Source organism: Lepeophtheirus salmonis, chromosome 5, assembly GCF_016086655.4.
Source record: "Lepeophtheirus salmonis chromosome 5, UVic_Lsal_1.4, whole genome shotgun sequence".
NCBI lineage: Eukaryota > Metazoa > Arthropoda > Copepoda > Siphonostomatoida > Caligidae > Lepeophtheirus > Lepeophtheirus salmonis.
The window spans coordinates 41,931,852-41,957,093 of NC_052135.2; the positions used below are offsets into that span (position 1 = coordinate 41,931,852).

A 25,242-nucleotide genomic window follows, 5' to 3' on the forward strand; every position below is an offset into this window, starting at 1 on the left:
GATGATATTTTCCGAACTTGGACTCGGCGATCAACGTGCCTAGTCCCACCTAACCTTACAGGATGGTTTTCAAAATATTTTTTTACAGATTACACTCAAAAAATTATACAAATCTACAACTGTACGTTTAGAAAGGCTGGTTGGTCTGCAGTAATAGAAACCGTTGATAATTTTGACCAACGATAAATGATCATAATAGAATGTTTAAAAGAAATGTGACTTTTTTCAAAAAAAGTTTTTTTTTTTTTATTGAATATATTTTCCTGCATGCCCGAGAACACTTGTACCAGGGGATGCCTGTTCACAATACTTCCTTACAATTCCTACCGCACGAACGATGGAAGGATTCCTCGTGCTTGAAGCCACCCAATCACAGCTTCTTCGGACGCAAGAGCATTGAAGATATCTGCAAGCATGTTTCCTCTACTAAATTAACGAATAGAATGAGACTATGGGGAATTATGAGTATAGTAACGACCGTTGATGTACTTTGAACGATCCAGATTATCATATTAATAATTATCATGGTGATGTATTTATGTATTGTATGATGCATTTTAATATATTATGTTCCTGTAGGATTAATATCTAGCTGAGTCTAGGAAAAAAAAGTATAGAAAGAGAGAGGAGAAAAAAAGGAAGAATAATTAAAAGGGGTGATGATGGTAATTTTTAGTAAACGTGCTCCAATTTTTTAATCAAAAAATCTAATTTTAATATATATGAAATACAATGAGGGAAAATGGGTTTAAGGCTAAATTGTAAAAAGCAAGTAATTTAAGGCAAAAGTACCGGGCACCATTTTATTGTAAGGACTTTGTACAAAGTACGTAAGCAGAAAGAGAGAGATTTGAAATTGAGAACAAAACTATAATATACATAGTTTATGAGGAAGGGCGGTTAAATAAATGTATACCAAGTGCGAAATTAAAGTAAAGGGAAGCAAAAAGTACCAAAAAACTTTCGGACGTGGTTCCCAATATACAAATCTGTTTTATATACAGACTTGTAAGTGGTCCACTATTTTGGCGTTCCATTCAAAAAAAATTTCGTTCATCGTTCAGCCATTATTTTCGTTCCGTTTCATGTTCCAATCATAAAGTAGTACCAGGCTTGCACAGCGTGCTTGTTAAATAAAGCTCTACAGTTTTTGAGGTATAAAAAAGTCAGATACTCTATATGAGATTGCTAAATTAGATGGAACGTAGAAAAACGAGAATGCTTTCATGTATATCTGGGGTGCCAAAGCTTTTTTTTGTCTGAAATGTCTATAGGAATCATAAAAAAGTAAATCAAACTAAAGTTCAAAACACAAATAGCTAACTAAAAATAAAAATATTTCATTTTCACAGAAGTAGAATAGCTATGTCTGTTGTGATTCAATCATATCGATCTTCTCTTAATCCCGTATGTAAATATAGATGAATTAAGTCATAACTAATTATTATAATTTATTATATATAACTTATGATTTATGAACAGCTCTTAATAGTATTGAGTAATTGTAATAAAATTACATATTTGTAGCTCGTCAACCGAAAAGGAAGCGAGAATAAGGTTTCTCAAAATTAAACATGGAATACATTTTCCAACAAATTATAGTTCATTTCAATGAACAAATGGTTCTGATTAATCCTTTGGAGGTACTGCAAATTTTACTTAAAGTAGCCAAAATTCACCTCCACGTTTTTAGAATTAGGAAATATATAAATTATATTTCTAAGACAATATAGACTATAATATCTCTTTGAAATATTGCCTGTCATTATATAAATATAAACTTTTGAATATAAGATTAGTGTATTTTTCATAAAAATAAGTAGTTTTTTTGAACTAAACCCCCCCGTCATAATAGAAATACTATTAACCTTGATTGCAGCCAGTAACGTTGAACATAATATCAAGGTTAATAGAAATACAAGGTTATACCATAATGCGTGTACGAATTATGTTTGTCTTCCACCACGCTTTTAATATAGACGTCATAGTAAATGAGGGGTTGCGTGTATGTCAACATTTGTTTTTCTTGCGCAGCAGTCGCTATGATACATTAAATTGAAAATTCTAGCAATATTGACGTCATATGCTATGAGTGTTTGCGTGTTTTGTCAAAATCTACCTGTCTTGCCCAGGAGTAGGTACAATACATCAGATTGAACATTCCAGCAAGCCCGATTACATGATGGTCTAACCTTGTATTTTTATTAACCTTGCATAATATCTACTCAATGTGAAGTACTTTAATCCATACGAAAAATGTTGTAATTGTCTTTGTTTTTTTATTTTTCGCTGTAAAGTACTTTTGAAATAATTAAGAGTGTGAGAATGAGCTTCATTGAGAACAATAAAAATTATGTTATTACTGCCTAAAAGGGATATAAATAACAATTACGTACTTTTTAGAGTTATTAATTAACATAAGAAACGGAACGCTAAAATCTCATTTTTAGCATTCATCGTTAAAAAAAAAAATCAGTTCCGTTCAGCGTTCCGTCCATTGAACGCACGTTCTATGGAACGCCGTTTAATTTTGCGTTCGGTTTACAAGCTTTTTATATACTTAAAGATTCGATTATATCTTGCAACTTTTCTGTTAAATTTGTGTTGATTTTTTTTCCTTTTCAAAAGAAAATATCTCTTTAAAAAATTATATAACCTCTGCTCTTCTAATAACTGTACGTCAACTGCGTAAAAAAACCAAAAAAATGAAACGTATTTAATTACATAATAGACTATTAAATGATTATCATAATTACGTCATTAAAATTTTATATATTTTTTAAATATTCTATACGTAAGACATCCGACAAAAAATTAATTTATATTTTAAAATAACTTAAAACAACATAAAGTTTTGGTTTCAACAAGATTTAATTTTTTATTATCTTTGATGAAAAGTTTTACAAAATATTAATTACTTTATACAAATTTTGGGAATCAAATTAGTAACCATCAGTTTTGATGAGGTTGCTTGTATTATATTGCATAATAGCTATAATATTACATTTTTTTAAACTACTCTTTTTCACCTCAAGGCTCATTTCTAGCATTAAAAAAATGAAAAATCCAAGAAATCTAAAGGAAAAAAAAGGAACAACTTTTCAGCAAAACTATTACTTTAAAACACAAGGTATTATCAAGATAAATAAGGAATTGCATATAATCAGACTGAACGTTTTAAGAGCATACTAAAATGGGTTGGCTTTAAAATGTAGATTCAAAGGAATAATATATATTTTTATAAATCTCGGGGTTTATAACCTCCCAGTTTACTAACGGTGGGTTTAAGAAAACAATCCCTGTAAATGATGTAATTATCATTTGTCAAAGTTTTGTTTTTAATGGTTCATTCACTCGAGTTATATAATCAAAAATAACTTTTATAAAAATAAGAATTAATAATCCATTAAAAAACATTTTCCAATACAAGCATCAAAGTTACTATTTTTATAAGATTTTGAAGTTACTTGCGTTAAATCTATTATTGTTACTCAGGGCCCATTTTACTCTAAGCAGTGTCCAGGGCAAAGATAAAGGGAATGCTTTTTTATTTTTTTAAATTAAAATTATACTTTGGAATTTTGTTTCTTATTGTTGAACTTTTTTGTGTTTTTGAGAAATAAATACTTGCCCCTATTTGATTAGCTTTTTAATGAAAAAAGTAGGCCTTGTGGATCCTTATTTTTATAATCAAATAACTTTCTTAAACACGAAACTGTGCTAGGCTTAAAAAAATGAATGTGTTACTCAAAATTTAATTTAATTATATTTAATTTTAAATACTATATTTTTTAGTAGATAGAAGAGTTGTCATTAAAAAATTACGTATTACAAAATATGCGATTTTGAACATATCCCCATATTATATTATATAATATAACTTAATCACTGTCAGGCTTTTTTTGTTACGTAACGTTAACAATATATCTACAAGTTCAAATAAAACTATAATATGATTGAAAAATATTTTTTCCTTCAATATTTTTTATAAAAAATTACTAACTATTGTTACAACTTATAAAAAACAAGTTAAGGTGTATACTAAAACTATTAAATAATATTTATATACAAAATAATTTCGCTTTTTAAGAAAGTAAAATTCCAGAGCCTTTTACTTTTTTTTAGAAAAAAAAAAAGAAATATTCCCTTGCAACCATTTTAATAAATGGTATGACAACAAATGCCTTTCCTTTTTTATACCAGAATTATTTTTTTTTGCAAAATGTATAAAACTATCATTCGTGCCTCATGAAAAATTGCATATACACAGGGAATTTTCTTTAATACATTGTGGTCATTTTTGATCGCATGACGTAGTTTTAAGGAAAACAAATTTTATTTACTTTTTTAGAAATTTTATGTTGTTGTGTATATTTCAAATTCATTTGTTGAATACATTACGTAATCCTTTAAGGATGAAGCACACTACCACACCTCATCCCCCTCCCATGTAAATTGTAGCACATTGTCTCAAATATGGTTTATTCCTAGTGATGGAATTAGTGTGTATTTTAGGCATGTTACAAAAATAAACCGAAAATCAACATGGTAACCCTGACTATTTGAAGAATGTTTTTGAGAAGAGCAGCTTAGTTTCTTAAAGATCAACTACGATGTGCCAAGGGAGGTGGGGGATAACAAAAATAAACAAGGTCATTGGCTAGAATTACTTTGATGTCGATCCTCCAACAAAGTCTTATATTTGTAACAACTTAACAAACCTCAAGCTTACGGATGTATTTTTTTTTTTTTTTTGACCAAACACGAATGTTGAATCAGGTTTTGAATATAGTAGAACAGGAGTAGACAACCAATTTTGACCCAATGCCTCTAATGAATCTAAAAGTCCCCCTCTCCTGGAGGAATAATAAAAATGATTAAAACTTACATAAGCACCCAAAATGATGTGAAACAAATCTTGACACGCAATTCCCTATGAGTTATGAATAATACCATGATACATTTTGTGCTTTTTATTAAGGAGCCTAAAGTAAGGAGTGGACCTTCTGAGAGCGTGTATTTATAAGTTGTAGTGTTATTCCAACACTTAGAAAATAATTTTGAAAAATCAAGTAAATATTTCAGAACATAGGGATATATAACATTTACTCAGCCATATGTTTATACTGTTCATTTTAATTAATCATCTTTATAGTTCCAACGAAGAAATTGACAAATAGAACATAAATATATGATGTGAAAATAATCATTGTAGGTAAACTAACTATTAAAGCTTTTGTGAGCGGATAACTCTTGTATTCGTCAAATTATTCTGATTAATCCTTGAAAGGCGTCGCAAATTTGAATTTAAGAAGTAAAAATTCATCATCCAAATGAAAAAATTAGTAATTAATAAATTAATTGTAGGGGACTTCATTGTGGTCCAATTATGTCACACAAATGACGATTCTTAAGTATGGTTAACGTTTTTGAATAGCTCAGGTCATTCTATAAATTTAAATACAAATCTAATAATCGAGCGAACTATATCTATGAAATATTGGGCTTTGTTATTTATGTAAAAAAATGTTGAGATATAACTTCTCGGCAGTTCTGTAACCTGACTTATATCCAAAGGGGGCATTTCAAATTCTGGAAGGGTTTCTTGAAATTTTTTAATGACTCTTTTTTTATGGAAGCCTCAAATTTAGATTTTTAATGAACAGGACATATTTGTAATATTTATTTTATAATAACACACTTCAGTTGTGATTTTAGTCTATTAAATACCTTATAAAGTGATAATATTAGTATTTGGACTCATCACCTTTTGATTGGCACTGTGGAGAAGTCAAACAAAGAGTTAGGAAGAGAATATTGTGGACTATTTTCCATGATCTTTTAAGACAAACTGACTACAAGGCCGACCGAAAGTCTTGGAGCATAATGAACATTGAACAATTAATTACAATTAGCGGCTTGAAATGAAATTCTAGAGATTTTTTTTTTTAATTGGAACTTGTTTATCACTCAATAGTGAACATTATTTTGAGCATCTTAGGCCTCAATCACACGCTCCACGCGATCCCAGAACGCTTTTCACACATTGACAACGTAATGCTTCGACATTGATCGCCACTCTTTCTCGACCGATTGCTTTAAAGTCTCTATACTTCTGTGACGTTGTCTACACCCTTGCTTTCAATTTGCCAGCAGATACTGTAATCAAGGATATTGAGGTCGGAGAAGTATAGAGACTTTAAAGCAATCGGTCGAGAAAGAGTGGCGTCTGATAAAAACAAAATTTGGTGTCATAATATCTCAGGTCATTGTAAAGCTTTTTGCACCGGTCACATCGTAATTGTTGTTGAGTGAGTAAGGGTAGTTCAATATGTCGGACAGACTTGTCACTCTTTTATTTTCGCGTTATTGGACACTGGGGAACGTCTCACCGACCGCTTCTTCGCCAAGTACGGTATCGTCATCCTCAAATTTTTCAAGAAAGTTTTTTTTTGCCGTTTCAGGCTTTCATTGCCGCTTCTATGACAATCACTAATTCTTCGACATTGTTGACCTTAACTCTGACCCTTTTTGAGAGATATTGCTCAGCGACCCAGGACAACTCTCAGGAGAGCCTATGGACGATTTTGCAAATTGGCTTGCTCCACATGCAACGCCACGTGCGAAGAAGATTAGATATTTGCACCAATTCTTAAGTACACGACTTCACCTAAACTGAGGGAGTTCGTGTTTGAGAAGAAGTTTTCCAAGCTTGTCGAAAAAGTTCAATTGGAACATTCGCTCAAGTACACAAAGGATCCCTCTCAAGAAATGGGAAAAGAAAGTTCTGTCCTAGTCTCCAATTATAAGGGCACTCGACGGCCAACGAACCTCTTATCACCCAGAAGCCTCCTAGAAAGACTATAAAATGTATGTTTTGTAACTCGATTCACCTTCCTCTTAGATCCCAATGTCCGGCTATCGAAAACACATGATCCAAGTGTGGGGCCCTGACCACCTTAACAGGTCTAAGAGAGCTTTCGTAAAAGCAAAGCTAGATAATAAATGCGGCACCTTCTTACTCGAAATGGTAATGGTGTGTCTTGACGAGGGAGAGACACAATCTTATTTATAGTAGGAGATATCCAGGATGACCGAGAGACAAATGGGAAGAAGAAATGGCGAGGAGGAATAAGACTACACTTATTATAAGATCATGTGTATTCTAACTATACTCTAATATATTTACAAAATACGAGACTATTTATAATAAGTAAAACATAGTACTTTAATACATAAACGAATATACAAGAAGATAAAAACATGGAAGGAAATATGAAATACATAACATCACCCCCCAAGCACCAAATCCATTACGGTGCTTATACAGGTTCCTCTCCATGAACAGCAGCCTATAGATCCGCTCCATCCATGTCCAGGCGCAGACAAACCGTTTGTTCTTGCACATAAAATTTTTATCTCCATAGACGTGCCGTGCTCTCAGCACGCGCACCGGAGAAAGGAGGACAATACTCCTCATAGAGGTTTTAAGGACCCGAGCACCCTGCTCGTCCCTGGGAGACATACCGTTCACCCTTATTGAGGTTTTAAGGACCCGAGCACCCCGCTCGTCCCTGGGAGAAATAACCTTTACCCTTATCGAAGTTTCAGAGACACGAGCACCCTGCTCGTCCCTGGGAGACATCTTGCTCGATGTACCCTCATCCAACTCGGGATGATCCAGGATAGAGGCCGTTGCACATCCATCAACCAATTATGTGAACGGGAGAGTAGGAACAGTAGAGAACCAAAATTGCGTAGGACTAAATCCACTTTTAATTATGTGGTCCCTGACCCGGACACACACTTCACTTCTTGAAAGTGACCAAGGTTCTCTTCCTTCCTCCACGAGGCCCAAACTGAGGCACAGTCCATATTGCTCCGCCTTCCGTAGACGAACGAGCGTTCTCCCTATCGACGAAAAAGGGCTACCCAACTCCAACAGGGCTAGCTTCGCCGACGATCCCACAGCAGGGAGGTCACGTGATCCTGATCCCATCTTCGTCGCCAATGTTGCGTCTTGACGAAAGTGACGAGGTTCCAATTGTTTAAACCAATGAGTCTAGGACGACCGGGAGAGATGAGATGAAGAAATGCGTGGAGGAGTAAACCACTTTTATAAGATCATGTGTATTCTAACTATACTCTAATATATTTACAAAATACGAGACTATTTATAATACGTAAAACATAGTACTTTAATACATAAACGAATATACAAGAAGATAAAAACATGGAAGGAAATATGAAATACATAACACAACGTCAACAAAATCCCTACTTGAGTCGTGCCGGACAAAGCGGACCCTACATATAGCCGTCATATTGCCTTGTTTGGTAGTAGCAAAATTACTACCCGTGTCCCTGTTTATCTTCCGCTCAGTCTGAAGGGTTCTGACCTCAAAACTCTTGCCTTCCTCATTACAGACTTCAAGCAGCATATCCTTGGATCGCAGGAATGTCTAGACCATGGCCTTGTCTCCCTCCATAAACCTTCATTCCTCTGCAATCAAGTCCAACCTGTAAAACCTGACCTCAAGGGACTCAAGACTCAATTAAATAATATTTTCCTGGACTCTGGAGTTAACACTGTCAACCATGCAAAGGCAACAATCCACATCAAGGACGAGGCAAAACCCTTACCCATGCTGTCTTTCTCGCTCTCTAGAAGGTCAAAAAAGAGCTTTTACACATGGTCAAACATGGTACGCTAGAAAAAATCGAATCCTCTGAATGGGCATCTCTTATAGTCACTGTGCTCAAACCTGTCAGAAACGTTTGCATCTGTGCAGACTATACCTACACCATCTCCCGACTCACCAAGAAACATCTTCATTCCTTGCCTCCATTCCTTGCCTCACCTGGGCAAACTGTTTGGAGACCTTACTGGGTTGAAGTTATTTACAAAGCTAGATTTTTTCTACTGCTTTAAACTTGGCCCAGCGATCATTTAAGCATCCCAGGATAAACTCTTTAGGGGCATACTTAATGTCAAAATTTACATCGATGACTTGCTAATATATTCAAGATCAATGCATGACCACTCTTCTCTCTTCGGTTGTTTTACAAACGAATCAGTGCCGTTGGAGTGCGCCTCAAGAAAAACAAGTGTGTCATTGCAAGTGATGGGCTTCCTACCTGAGATTCAAAGTATCTGAGGGAGGCAAGTTGATAGATCCAGAACTGGTACGATCCCTCCTAGAGTTCCCAACTTCGACGACCTCCTCCCAGCTCAAATCATTCCTCAGACTCGTCCAGTTCAACGGCCAATTCAGTCATTGATGGCTGCTCCTCTTCATGAACTTACAAGTCAAAGCGTAGACTTTACGTGGACAGATGAGGCTTGGTGAATTATAGTAAAATCAAAAAAAAAAAAAAAAAAAATGAACTAAGGCACCCATCAACCATCCGACGAGGTTGGAGTTGATTGATGTGACATGTTTTAATATGCTGGTTAATAATTACACTGTAAATTTGTTCACATTTTCTCCATCATAGTGCGAGGGAGCCACTTAGGCATACGAGAGTCTTATCTCTTTCACCATACATAAGATTGCTCCTTAATGGGTTTCTTTAGATTCTGAGGTATTGGTATGGAGTTATCCATCCAGACGGATGCACATTGGCTTTTAAAATAGGAGTTGTACAGGTGAGCTGCTGCACGACAGAGGAGTAGAGCGATATATGAAGAGGAGTTCATCTAGTGATGTTCCAGGATTTTTCTGCTTGAGATCATTGACGACTCTTACCTCTCTTTCATCCTACCTGTTAGATTTGGGATAGAAAGGAGGAGAGAAGGACACTTTGGAATAGCTTTGGAAATAAAAAAAATCTCTTCAGATTGCAATTATGCAAAGAGGGCAATCTTCAATTTTTAAATTTATATGTATTGTATTTACATAACAATGATTAAACTAAAAAAAAGATGATCAGCCAGTTAAAAAGATGGTTTATTTCTGAAGGGTCATGAAATTATGTTTTTTGCATTCCTTAGGATCTCAAATCCAAACAATAATAGGAATAGGAATAATTGTAACAAAGAAACAGGTTGGTACATAGTAAATATAATCAACTCAAAAAATCGAAAGATAATTAACTCCCGTCTTTAACAAAAAAACCTTGTTACAAATCTATCTAGAACGATAGTATCATTGTCATGGCAATTAACTATTATTTTTATACAAAAACTATTAAACAACATATGGCAATTTTTATTTAAATATTAAAAATAATATTCAGGTTTGGACATACTAAAGGATAGCAAAAATTAGAAAAATATATATACAGAAAAGGTTTTCTTTTGAACAGGTTATCATTATACATTATACGCATTAACAATATTTATGAGGTGTTGGTTTTTTTAATATTTTTTTTAATGAAGCGTCTACTATGTAGTTGTGTTTTTGGGTGATAAATTATAGCTGAAAAGTTTTTAAAGCCGAATTAAAGACAATAGAAATATCCTCTCGCCCTCTCAAAAATCTACAAGTTAGTATACAGTAGATTATAATAATAAATAAGCAGTGATGAATTTTCTTTTCCTTAGCAGTTGTCACAATTATTTAATTCATGAGTAGATGTACTCAATTATATAGAAGACCTGATTGAACATGTTACCATGTTGATTTTCGGTTTCTTTTTTTTTTTTAACATGCCCATTTTTCACTGGATTTTCATCATTATTAATAGCTAAAAGGCAGGGATATCTAACTAAAGGATTAAGGAAAATAGCGGATCGACAAAAATCAACAACAACTACATAAATATAAGGAGAAGAAATAAGTTTCTTATCTACGATTTCGGTGAGCACAAAAAATTATAATATGCACGGAGAGTGGACAATGTTCAGGAATATATGTACTATAGGAACGAACAATAAGTTGTATTTTTGACTTAGAAGAATTATTTTTAAATTAAAAGAATTATTTTGATAATTATTTAAAGATTTTTATCCTTTAAATTATCATTGTCACTCTCAATCTTAAGCAAAGAAAATTTTTTTGTGAATTCCTTTTGGCAAATGAACGTTTGAATACATGAGATAGATTCCCAAATAAAAAGTTTCGATAACAGAGGGCATTGGTTTTTTTAAATCTAAACTCCGCCATCCTTCTGGAGACATTCTCTGTAATATTATTCTTAAAATGAGCTTAAGCAAATAATTTAAGTACGAAAAGTTAAAATAAAAAGCCCTTAACATCCTTTTAAAATAACTTATTGATTTGATTTTAACATACCTCGCGTAGTAAATAATAATTGATAGTATTACTTGACAAACTCTTGAGCCTTTGGTTGGAGTCCGATTAGCACGTTTGATAGCATTGATCCACAACTTCCTTCTATTAATGTTTCTTTCAAAATTAAAAATTTTCATGGGCGATAAGCCCGGATAGTTTTTTTTATCTATTATTACAATACACTGCACTACATGTTACCATTATGAAAAATATATTGCAAATAACAATTATTAGCTAATTAAGTAAATAATTACTTAAGCCCACAAAATACATAAATCACCTCCAATACCTTTAAAATAGATCTTACGGCAGATGACAATTTTAAGCTAGTCAGCAAAGTGAAGAAAAAAAATGCACTTTTTCTACTGAGAGTCCACTCTTTTCCTTGAGTCCTACAGGGAGATCTATAGTTAGGATTGCGAAGAATGTAAAGGTAAAGTTGAGTTGAAGGAAAGAAAGAAAAATAAAAGTTACTACTGCTGTGAATTCGAATTAGTAGTTCATAGTTAGATTGGAGACTCGTTGCCAAGTTTTCGAGGTACCAGAGGCATGGGGTTGCGCCATGAAAAACTTGAGCTGAGGAAAAAAAGGGATGAGAAGAGATAATAATGCTTAATCACAGTTTGATAAGATATATATTTTTAAGGTAAAGTTACGCTGCATAATAACAGACTATTTTCAACATAATATCAATATATTTACAATAGGTATGGGTACGAGAATCGGCATTGTTTATTATTTAATAGGAGAAGTACCAGGTATAGCTTGGATTTATTAGTAGAGATGAGCAAAACGCAGAAAAAACAATAATTTTTATATTGAAAAAAAGGAAAAACGATTGGTAATATCGTTCTTTTTTGTTTATTCTTTAATATATCTGCGTGGTGTTAACATCTTTCTCTCGAAGTTATTTTTCCCGCCTATTTTTGGTTAATTTAAAAGAAAAAAACTATAATAAAATTTATGTTTAAACATAATTTTATAATATATAACTCCTCCCTAGAGTAGCAATATTTTTTCTCTCTCCAAAAATATCTAACTGGCAGCTGATCTTAACAAAGGTCTTAATTCAGTAGTATCATAATTATCGCTCCCACTCTCTCCTTGGACTCTTTGAAATTTCTATACTAGTTATTAGACGTCGATGAATATACGAAAAAAAAAATTTTGTAATATAAATATGTATGTGCTATCATTTTTTTAATATTACGAGGTGAGCTTTAGCTACACACGTTTTGTTACTACTTCATAGATTATTATTTCATAGATCAAGTAGTCAAACAGGTCTAAGATATTAAACACACATTCCAAAATGAGTTTTCCACCGAAAAAAATTATTTTGCCATATTAATATAGATTATCGATAACAAGGAGCTCATAGAATGAAAAAAGAGGAATCAAATTGCAATTTTGGTTGTTCTCACTCACCTCAACAAAAGTTGGAACTCAATGGATAGAGTTTTCAATTCTAAGCACTTTTGGTATGTAACAAAAAAAGGAGAGAGAAAAAATTTGAAGAATGTTTGGGAGAAGATCAACTTAGCTACAAGTACATATGAGCGTAAGAATTAAACACAAAGATCACTCATAATCAAGCAAAGACATTGACATGAATATCTCCAATGTCGATCCTCAATTTTAATCTGAGTCTAAGAAGGACCTGCAATAATAACCCCCAAAAATCCAAATCATGAGTGTTACTCTCCGTATTTCATGAGCACGTGTACTAATGATTACTTTAGACTTATATGTTCTCTCTTTAAAAGTTAAAGAATAATGATAACACGGCTCAGATTGCCGAATAGAAAAATCTTGCACGCATTTTAGGTTATATTTTTTACAACTATATCAATACGTCATCAGTATACAAGTGCTCATTTTCTTTCATAAGTGCAATTAAATATTTATATGATGTTCGGGTTGACTTTTAATACGTGGTCAAGCTGTATATTTTCAACCCGCTGTTCCAATAAATGTCAGCTCGTTCATCATTGAACAATTAAGTTTTCTTAGCACGTCAATGGTGCTTACAATTTACTTACAAAACAAAAAAAAATTCATTGCTAGAACCCTTAAATCTCACACAATAAGCTAGAAACTCAAGCAAATTCATTCTTTCTCATGCTTCATGCACACATATATTTCGAACATGAAATGCTAAACTTAATTTGACGTTAAGCATGTTTTTTTGTTTTTTTTACACTAAGGCATCGGCTAAAGATTTTTGTAATCTGTCATTTATGTGCCAAATTGTTGTATAAATTTAGCAGGGGATGGAAGTTTATATTCAAAAACTTTACGTGATACTTAATAAACTATTTTTAAAGGGCGTTACCACATCCATCGTGCGTGTACACGATAGAGTTTATATAAAGGTATATATTTTACGGGCAATGTGGAAAATTGGGGATTTTACAAAATGATGGATGGATGTATCATTGCACCAAGATTCGAGAAGGGTTTGCCATAAAGCATTTTCGACGACAAAGAGGGAAGATTTTTAGATGTGTCCAGGGAAGTTTGTCGACTCATTGTGACGAAGTAAGGTGTGATTTTATTGAACATTTGAGTTGTAGAAGAAAACGTCTTACTAAGCCTTTAGACTGAGGATAATACGACGTTCTATGAGTCTTCTCAAAGTCTAAAGAAAGATACTTGGTCTCAAAGTTAGAATATGAACTGAGGGGCTCTGTGTAAAAGCTAAATACTCAAGGTCAGTCAAAGGTGAAGTAGGTAATGAATCCATATGAATTCTTGATAATATGTCTGCTACAATATTATTTTTCCATATGTATGTTGAATATCCTTACTGTATTCTGAAAATGGATAAAAGGTGTCATTGTTGGCGAGTAGACCATGTATTTAAAACGTAAGGAAAAGTACGGAGGTACGAAGAAATTCTGTCCAACGAGCAGTTGGAACACCCTTGCTCTGATAAAAGTCCAAGGGAATATACGGTCGTTTACGTGAAGTTTTTAGCTGTACACTTTCGGACAATGGAATGGATGTACCATTGGTAGTTTTCAGAAGGGAATATTGTTTTTTATATATTGATATATCAAAAGGAATTTCACTGATTTTCGTGCTTGTATCAACCAATAAGTTTTTTTAATAGATTTCATCATAAATTGTTATTCAGTGAGGAGAAGTCAATCTTTGACTAAAAGCTATCTCTATTTTTGACTGTCCTGGTCGTTTTCCATGTATTGAAGGAGTTTCCACGCATCAAGAGGTCTGCATTTCCTGGCATTATTTTTCTTTGTTTATCTCCCTTTTGGTCTGATAGAGTTGCACCGATTAGGTATACAGTGTGTCCCTGGGAATCGTGAACGATTTTTCCCAATCACAAATTTATCAAGATTTTCAAAAAGTACAATGAGTAAGACAATGAGACTTTATATATTTGTTATACTTTGTATAAACAAGTAAATGACAAAATAATCACCCTTGGCCTTAATCCTAGGCTTGAAAGTCTTTCTAACGTATTCCTCCATTATGTCAGTCCATTCCTTCACTGACATGAATCACGGAATTTGATTCCATTCTTGGACAATTATTCTCTTTATTTTTATTAACTGTTAGTATTTTTAATGAACCAAGGCTTTACCACAGGCTCCAAAACCTCATCAATTTACGTCGTCTTGGAATTGATAGTTCCATTCTTATGAAAACAAAAACAATGGAAGCTTCACCTTATTGAGGGATACGGCAACCCAGACCTTTACGTCTTTTCGCTATTTTCTGATGGTCTGGGCCTTGATTTATGTCTTCAGTAAAGAAGGGATCTGTTTAAAGAAAAAGCTAAGTATATCGAGTAGAAAAGGAAAAACGGTTGGTGTGTGTGCTTTTTCTTCTTTATGATGATTATTTATTAAGTTGTGGGGGTATTAATATCTCCCTCTAAAGAAGAATTCTCACCTATCTTTGTCGTAAATTGTTTTGAAAATGCATAATAAAATTTATATATATGAATTTAAATACAAATATAATATCTTTCCTGCAATAATACTATTTTAAATGTTGAAGGTTCTCCTCTTTTTATCAGTAGTTCATATTCTCCCTCCAAAATCATATAAAAGGCAACTGATACTAACTAGGGTCTTAATATAGGTGTATCAATGTCTTGATCTCGTCTTCTCTCCACACTCTTTTTTTATTACAAATTACTCAACTCTAAGTATTACTGAATTAAAACCTTCAGACGGATAAGGCAACACCACGACGACTTATTCAATAACGAACAAACAAGAAGAAAGAGCACACACAACAACTATTTTTCCTTTTCTAATTTTAAGAGGTAGTTTTTTTATCACAAACTAACCAACTCTATTAATGCTATACGTCTCGCTCCATCCTTCTCCTTGCACTCTTACACAAATCCCATCTCTAGTCTTTAGTCATAATTCAATGTCGGTTATTCTTTCGGACAGCTTGAATAGCTCATTTCGTTTTCATTACTGAATGCAAAATGAGCTCAGTGCTTAATGTTTTGAAGACAAATTGGAATTTGATCCACAATCATGATTGATCAAGATTAAATAATCTACCATCTATTTACACTAGAAGGTCTGGATTGAATCCAGCTTTGTTTCTAATTTACAATTTGTAGGGGAAAAAATATTTCTTGGTGTCAAAATACCGTCCATTTAATTTTTGTAAACGCTATTGGTACTTAATATAATTACATGACTAAGGATTCTTCATTGATAGAGGGTCATCTACGTGTACAAATTAGGGACACCCCATTTGTTTGATTTTATACTTCTCTGTGTAGGTGGGTCACATAAACAACTCTCCCTGTCAAAATAAAGAGGTCTGATAATTTAAAATATTTTTTATTTATTTAGGTATAGAAAAAACTACGTTACTCATTTTTGTGCTTCCAAAATTTGATTTATCATGCCATTTTCACTCCTACATAAAAGACACATCTTAAATCACAAAAACTTTTCATTTTGATAGAGATAGTTGTTGAGTATGGAAGATTATGTTTCAAAATGGCAATTTACGGAAAGAAACAAAATTGCAGGAGGCGTGCACGGAAGTCTAGAAGTGTTTTAGAGATACCCATGGAAATGCTGGATTTTCATTACTTAAATAGGGGAAATCAATTTGACGTCATTTATATTTAAGGTAGATGAATTTTTGATCTTTCACCCACTTTAAAAAATCTGTTGCTTTGTTTAATCGCACAATTTGCTCAAAAATAACTCATCACAAGATAACCTTCAAAATCGCAAATTAGGTGTAATGGATCGAATAAATGGTATAATGGGCGTTAATAATTTTATTTATCTAGTGTCATGTAAAATTTCCCATCCATCTGTCTATGCAACAATCTTCAAATCACCTTCAATCTTTATATCTTTGCAATATGAAAGTACTTTGTCTTAATTTTTAACCTCTTTTTTTTTCTTCAATAATTATCATTTATTGTCTGAAGAGCGTGGGAAGATATTTACTCACTTGAATTTTGTATTATACAGTTCAATTACAGGTATTTAAAAGTATCATCTTTTGCACCATACTCTATTCTAATTCCTGAAATCTTCATTCAATTCTCTTCATGTATAAGAAAGTTGTGATATTTTATTGAAATATCATATTTTACTAGATCACAGATTTTGGTGTAGGTTAAAAAAACGGTACGAAAAAAAGGCTTGAATTTTCGATGATAAACTAGTAACAAATTCCTTAATATTGAAGCTAGAGACATGATTTTGGTATCAAAATTTCTTTTGTATCCTTATTTAGTAGATAAAATAGGTTTAAAAGGAAAACATTGAATTTGAAATTTTTTGTAACATACCTACAAAGTTTTTTATAAATATATTGTAATACGTATACACTTATAAGTGTAATTTGTACACTTGATAGAGGAGTTCGTGATTAACAATAATTAAGTAAGTAGTTATAATCCTTATTAATAAGTGATAGAGGGGTATAACTAACAACTCTCTCACCGTACAACTTTCTCACCCTTCCTCATACTGAAAGACTCACAGTGGTTTAGGTTCAAGGTACTGATTTTATGCGGTAGTGTATAAAAAAGGAACTAGATAAAATATTGTGCCGACCTTTATTTGTACCTGGTAGCACACCCTATGCATATGAAGAATCATGGAGTCACACATCTTTTTACAATAATAGATCGCTTCTTTCGTTGACCATAATTCATTCCAATCTCTGACATAGACGCATCTACTTGCACACAAATATTGTGCTAACATTCGATCTCACAATTTGGTGGTCCAGTGGAAATAACGTCTGACAGAGGACTCAGTTCATTTTTCACCTTTAGCAAAAAGTACATTTTTCTCTAGGCTACAAGATAACGCATATTATGTCATATCATCCTCAGTCTAACGGCCTAGTCAAACGTTTTCATCAAGAACTCAAATCTTCGATTAAAAACCTCCTACTTCGGCCAACTTCCCTGGACAGTCCTAGGTATCCGTAAAGCCCCTAAACAGGGTATTCCAGAAAGGTTTTATGACCAACCCCTCTCAGTTCATGATGCAATCATACATCCTTCGACGTCTTCTCCGGAATAAAAACCTGCTGACCTTCATACACATGTATCAACGCTACTTCCTCATTCCACTGTCTATAATTAATCACGACAAAAAAATTATGTTCCAAAAAAAGCTTCGGACCTCTCAATTTGTTTTTGTTCACCGTGGACCAGTTCTCAAATGTCTATAGTCTCCTTATAAAGGCCCTTCTAAAGTAATATACATGTCAGACAAATATTAAAACATTCAACATGGAATCCCGAGGAGAGAGAATCTCCGTCGACAGATTAAAGATCCAGATGACGTTATACTAGTTCTTCTTCCTCCCCGAGGAAGAACAAGGAATTTTTCTTACTTAATCCATACCACAAAATTTCATCGACGAAAATTTTTAACCCAAGCCAGTTAACGATAATTTTTACAATTATTAATATATATGATTTTGTTTATGACTGTATGTTTGTGAATAATAATTATTATATTATTTATTGTTATGTGTTACATTTAAGGAGGAGCACGAAACTTACGATTTTTCAACGGGCCAGAAGAGGGGGCTATGTGAAGACCTCTATTTGTACCCAGTAGCGCACCTTATCTATAATAAATTCAAAACTTACAACTCCAATAATATGTTTCACCCTCCTTTTGGTATTATATGTAAATATTTTATTAAGGTTGAACTTTAGTGGAAAACAAACAAAACTGGCTTGGACTTTGAGTTCTCCCCACAACAGGGTGATGAAAAAATTATTCATGACAAAGGAAAATGCCAAACTTTTTGTTGTTATATTTGAAATTGTATGTATGTATAGGTTTAATTAAGCATTATCAATGGTAACAAATATTTTTTTATAAATATTCATGTAAAAATCAAACAATTGAATAAGATTTGTTATTACGTCTTTCATTTTTTTACATAGATTAACAAAAAATAATTATTTTTTATTTTATATAAATTTTTGTTTTATTTTTAAAATATGGCTAGATAAGTATCTTATTACAAAAAAATATAATAATTTTTTTTTTGTTAATTTAAGTAAAAAAAAAATAAACGTATTTGTTAGACGGGGTTGTGCATTGAAATCAGAACACTTATTAATTCAATAATTAATGAAGATTGATTTATTAAAAATAGTTCATATTTCGATATATTCAAGCATAAACAATTAGTTACAAAATAAAACAAACCTGAGCTCTCTAGCTGAACTGCAAGTTGAGAAAATGACCCTTGTACGTGATCAACGAATTTTTCTTCACGGATTCTAAGCAGTTGTGCTATCCAGGACCATCGTCTACACTTTCAGCAAGTCCGAAATGTTGGAAAGGAAGAAGGGCTCAAAAAGGGCAAACTGGACCCAGAGGAATAAAAGAAAACAGCCCAGGCCATTCCCTTCAAGTCCATGGGGTCCCGTGCTAAAAATCTTAGGGCTTAATACCAGATTGTTGGTAGAACTAACAAAAAAGTGTGTGAAAAGAGCGTTGTAACCAGCAATGAAATAAACCCATCACTTCCGTTGTAAGACTCTTTTGAGCTCTTTTTGGACACTTTTAGCCCCTCTACAGCCCTGATGCCAGCCCCCTCGACTACAATTTTGGGATGCAATTTGAAGGGAAAGCCTGCTGTGTATGTCATCCAAATGCCGAAGCCTTCAAAGCCACTGTCCACTAACAATGGGGTGCCATGATAGAGGACTACAATTGCAGCGGATGCCAAGTCTTCCCCCGCCGCCTGGAAGCCATCGTTGACGCCCAGGGTGGCTAAACTAATGATTAAGATAGCTCAGACACACATCTATTTATAGAATTAATTTGGTTGAAATTATGTCTTGTTGTAGTTTAAAATTCTAAGTATTTAGATTTTAATGGACCACTTGGTATGTCAGTTTAATTTTTTGCTGATATATGTTAACGAACAAACAAATAGGCAAAAGGCCACAGTTCATTTAAATACTAGGTATGACTGTTCTTTTAGACGAGTAAATACTGATTTATCTGAAAAAGTTCCTTATGTTAAGTGCATTAGTAAAACGTAAAATAAAATAACACAAACTAAATTTAACTATTTTTTCAAATAAATATAATATAAATAATTTAGAAATCAATCTTTTAAAAAACGGAAGAAACCCAAGGGTTCAGCTAGTAAATGATAAGATTCTTAATAAGAATTTAATTTAATGTACTTCATTCTTTTAAATTTGAATTCTAAGCATATAAATTATTAATTTGTTTACAGTGAATTTTTGAAAACTCATTTCTCTTTAATTTTAGAGTGGGACCCATTTCTCCATTATCCATACTCAATTCCCTTGGAATCAAACTCCATTTTTTAACCTTTGCGGCGTTAGATACAGCTATTTCGTTAGCCTTATCAATCCCCTTCTGAATTGCACTCATCACTTCAGGTGGTTGATCTCGAATTATATTAGTGACAGTAGAAGCTTCATAACCGAGAGAGTGGCACCATTCCTTTACTGAATTGGAAAGTTCCGTCGATGGTTGTCCATTCGTATCACTATTGACTTTGAAAGTAAGGAACACACTTATAAACTTTTTGAGATCGCCTATAGCAACAACATTTGATAAAACCGGAAGAAAGTTCTTAATATTATCCTCAATTAGGATGGGAGCAATGTTTTCACCTCCAGCAGTGATTAAGAGTTCTTTTTTGCGACCTTAAAAAGAATGAATTACACTAAAAATATCCAGATTCAAAGTAAATCATAATGAAAAGTGTCTCAATTTATTTATAGACAAAAATTATTTGAGACAATAAAAGTGTTTTTAAAATTATAAAACTTGCCTGTTATTGAATAAAATCCATCTTTATCGACAAATCCCAAATCTCCTGTATGAAAATAGCCATCTTCATCGAATGATTCCTTGGTTGCGTCTTTATTATATAAGTATCCCATCATTACACATCTTCCTTTGATACAAAGTTCTCCATCTATATTTTCGTCCAATTTTTTAATAAATTTACCTTGGGTTGATGGAAAAATGGACCCACAAGTTCCTTTTTTATATTCAGATGGAGCAAAATCAGAGAATATTCCACATTCGCTGAGCCCATAAGCTACTTTGATAACAATATCAAGACTTAAAAAGAAATCAGTCGTTGTTGGCATAAGTGGAGCTCCCCCACAACTGAACTCCTGGCATTGATCCAGTCCCAATGAATCCTTAATTTTTTTGTAAAGCATTTGATTTCCTAGATTCTTGATGAATTTTTTATTCCCAGTTGTATTATAGCAAAAGGCAGCATCTTTTAATATATTAGTAATACATTTTTGAGATTTTTTGAGTTTGCTGATTTTTTCTTCTATTCCCTCTTGGAATTTTTCGTAAACCCGCGGTACTCCAAAAAAGACAGTTGGTCTTACTTCTTTGAGTGTACGAATGAGTGATCCTTTCAGTGCATATTTATCTGCAAAATATAATTCACCTCTACAACATATAACAACATATATATCTAAAGCATTAGCAGCAATGTGACTAAGAGGTAAATAGCTAACTATGGATATTTTTTTAGTCCAACCATGTTTTTCTACAACTGTTTTTGCTGCATAAGTAAGCATATCATGAGATATCATGACTCCTTTTGGATTTCCAGTCGTTCCTGAGGTATAAATTATACTGCAACATTGATTAGCAGCAATATTGTGGAGCCGTTGTTTCAGTTGATCTTCCTCCTCTGTCTTGCCAAGTTCGATCAGATCTCGCCATAGGATTGAGAGTTTATCCGCTATGAATCCATCTTCTTCTATAACTACAACTTTTAAAAGATGTTTGATATTTTCCAGAATTGGCTGTACTTTTTGAAGGACATGATTATTTTCAACGACAAGGATTTGGCACCTTGAATTGTTCATTAGATATTCATTCATAGATGCTGAATTGGAAGGATACAATCCAGTTGCAAATCCTCCTGCAAATATAGCACCCAAGTTAGAAATCATCCATTCTGGGCAGTTAAAGCTATAGATGCTGACTGTGTGAAATGGTTTAAGTCCTAATTTGATAAAAGCTTTGGCTGCTAATCGAATTTCTCGATAGTATTGACTGTAGGTCCATCGCATCCAATCTCCATTACGCTTTATTGCCATTGCTATTTGACTTCCACCTTTTAAACAATTATGTTTAACAAACGAAGGCACCGACATGGGCTGTAGATCGTCTTTTTTACGACGTATAATAACAGATCCGTCAGGTAAGGTTGTTGTATATTCCTTAGCATCCTCAATTTTTTCAGTACTATAAGATATAATTTTGTCATTCGACATTGTAGTTTATAACTTTTCCAAAACTTTTTGGTTAGCTAATCTTCAATAATAATTTGTAACTCATAGTCCTTTTCCTTCGATAAAGTTTTTTTGGAGAGGCTTTAAGACTTAAATGAAGGCTTATCTATTTGATTAGAAAAATAATTAAATTTTTAAACATAAAAATTCATTTCCTTTATACATAAGTAAGTATTAAGAATGCAGTTATAAAATAATGATATGTTATTGGCTTCCTTTTTGGCAATTTGAGATAGTATTCATTGTTGTGGAACATACAAAGTATATAACTTAATGCTGATTATTTTGTACAAAAAAGAATAATTGGTTTCTTTTTAACTGATATCATTTGAAGTATTGATTATTTTAGATTCACTAGATATAATTGTATCAAAATGCAAACCTCAATCAGTCATTCAGGAAAAATTTGAATTATTGTAACGCTCACTACAAAGAGATCCGTTGCAACAAGTGCTGCAATTTTCTTTGGATTGTTTATTCGTTTTAATTATTATATATATTTTTTAAACACATATAACATGTTTTTTTGTCCAAAACAGCTCCTAATTAATTTTCCCAATTTTAATACTATTCTGTGATCTATAGTATAAATCAAATTATATCTTAATCTAGTTTAGCTATTTATTCATCAAAAATATTTTTTTATTGGATTGACTAACTCAAATTCGATATGTCTTTACTGTTCCAACCGTCCCTGGCTACATTTGACAAACGGCATTCAAATTCAACTTGTAGACAAAGTATTGAATAGTATAACCTTTAAAGATATATATAGGAATGTTATGTTAAAATTTAGGGAGACTAAGTCAAACTAACTCTGAGTAATTGAACCAAAAACAAAATATTGCAACTTGTACAATTTTCGTGTTCCAAAACCCAACTTGTACACACATATGCATGTACATATTGTTATTGAGAAGAGAGAAGAAATATTTATCAATCATTACGGATAATAATTTGAGAAACAATTACATTATTGTTAACTATAATCTGATACAAAGGCCTTGTATGGATACACTGTACATTGTACAGATATTTTAAATCAAATAATAACTTAATAGAATAAGGAAGTTGCGTATAAAGGCAATATTAAGTATATATACGATGTTCATACTTGTTCAATAGTCATACAAGCTATGACATTTATAAAATATTTTTTCCCAAACTTATACGCAACAGATAATCCGTGTTTTTTAATATTGAAAAAGTGGAAAGATTAAAACGAGTTGGTAGGATCACGCCAAGGCCACAAACCATACGGCAAAACGACGACCACTTGATTAATATTTTTCCATAGTTGGTTGCAGGTTAATTTTTTTTCTGCTACGGGCACCTAGTATACATGAACATTATTATAAAAGTAATTAAAGGGAATTCTGCAAAGGGGAGTAAAAGTGGCATACGTCATGAGGGAAAATGATAAAGTGTCGTCATCTTTGGTATAATAAAAAACAGCACCTTGGGAGAAGAAGAAAGATACTAATACATGACAAGGAACCTACTCAAGCTAAATCTGCGTTTCGCCACTTTTTTTTTATATTTAGATCATTCAAAATATATATGTGCATTCGGGTCATTGGCCCTGGTTTTGCACTTGATTATTAAAAAAATTAGAAGCCCCGTAGAGAGTAAATTTTTTATAAATAAATAAAACGATGATTTAAATTATTTTCTTAAAAAAATTCTAATTTTTTTTTTTTTTTAATCGAAATCAAACTACATACTTTAAACAAAGGTATTTGACCTATGTCTTGTGTCGGTAAAACTGATCCTGATGTACTTATTTAATATGCGTTTTGACAAAACTTTGAAAAAAGCAAAGAAATATAAATTTTTCTAAAGTTATTCGATTAAATATGCATACCATTTATTAAAAAAGGCCGATTGAGAAATAAATTGATATCTTCTGAAAAAAGAAGGCCGAAATCGTTTTATTTTTGTAAAAAAAAATCCAAATTTATTTTTAAAAGTAATCCATTCAAGGGGGCACCAAATTGAATGAAGATCCGATTTTTTTTTTAAATATTAGAATAAAAAGCTCCCAAGGTCACTAAAAGTTCTCCCTCTATTTAAGGATTAACAAAAATAACTTACATTAATACAGAAGATGATATAAAACCAACGTTGTTAACGAGAGTGATACCTTGAGACATTCTGCAATTCTTTATACATAGGACTATTAAGGAGCCTTAAGCAACGAGTGGGCATTCTGAGAGTGTTTATATTTATGTAAATGTGTACATAGCCAGGTTATGTGTGGCGTTATTCCAGCCCTTAGAATGAATATACATATACAATTATTTTTTGTATTTCCCATGCGGGTACACCAAATTATGAAAAAAAATTAAAGAAGCTCACTAATGACAAGGAATCAATTAAACAACTCAGGATATTTACTCAAGCGTTAAGGCTTATCGTTTACACCGTTTATTAATATTTCCTTTTTAAATATGATATATGAAATCTCACAACACAAAAACAAGGAAGAATGATTTTTCTCAAAATTGAGTGTGGATTACATTTGTATCTTTTGACAAGTTATAGTCCATTTCTTACTACAAATTATTTTTATTAGTCCTTTGGAGGCACCGCAAAAGTAGTCAAAATTGATTGCCACTATTAAAAAATTATAAATTTATAAGAAGGACCATATCAGAGCCAATATAAGTCTTTTAAATGAAATAAAGGTGTTAATCTATGAATAACATTTTTGGGAGTTTTAACTCATCCCACAAATTTGAATATAAAGCCTATAATTTACTCTAATATGTCCATGAAATATTGAGCTGTATTTTGTAAAAACAAAAATTAATTGGGATTTACTCTTTTTGTAATTTTGGCTCAAGATTGTTTTATATTGACGCACCGCATATACTACAGAAATAATTATTATAGGCAAAATAGTTATTAAAGTATTTGTCAATAGACAGGCAAATAATCATCCTTAAAAAAATTTCGTCTGAATTACATATTTTGTATCCTTTGACGAATATTTACCGTCTATATATATTAACAAATTATTCTTACTTATCCGTTGAATGAACCGTAAATTGTATTTAAAGTATTGTAAAAATTCATTGTCATAATAAAAAATTGATAGGTTTTATATAAAAGAGGCCCAAATTAAGTTTGATAAGTCAAATAAAGATTATAAACTTTATTTAATATTCTTAGATATTTTAATTAATCTTA

General features: G+C 32.4%; 1 protein-coding gene and 1 long non-coding RNA gene across 2 annotated transcripts; both read right to left on the reverse strand.

Moving 5' to 3' along the window:
- Positions 1-8,114: 8,114 nt before the first annotated feature.
- On the reverse strand, positions 8,115-9,734 carry LOC139905468 (uncharacterized). The gene is made up of 3 exons (XR_011780240.1): positions 9,466-9,734; positions 8,766-9,342; positions 8,115-8,710 (listed from the first exon to the last, which is right to left on the reverse strand). It is a non-coding gene; the product is annotated as an uncharacterized lncRNA (long non-coding RNA).
- Positions 9,735-18,851: 9,117 nt separating this feature from the next.
- Positions 18,852-24,366, reverse strand: LOC121117880 (long-chain-fatty-acid--CoA ligase ACSBG2). The gene is made up of 3 exons (XM_040712400.2): positions 24,145-24,366; positions 20,553-22,156; positions 18,852-20,424 (listed from the first exon to the last, which is right to left on the reverse strand). The coding sequence occupies exons 2-3, from the start codon at positions 22,030-22,032 to the stop codon at positions 19,955-19,957; spliced, it is 1,950 nt and encodes a 649-aa protein (XP_040568334.1). The 5' UTR covers positions 22,033-22,156; positions 24,145-24,366; the 3' UTR covers positions 18,852-19,954.
- Positions 24,367-25,242: the final 876 nt, after the last annotated feature.

Bases quoted from the DNA above. Each gene is read 5' to 3' on its own strand.
- LOC121117880 (XM_040712400.2), bottom strand. From the start codon at position 22,032: ATGTCGAATGACAAAATTATATCTTATAGTACTGAAAAAATTGAGGAT. The intron at 20,425-20,552 runs GCAAGTTTTATA...ATTCTTTTTAAG, and splicing joins TGGATTTTATTCAATAACAG to GTCGCAAAAAAGAACTCTTA.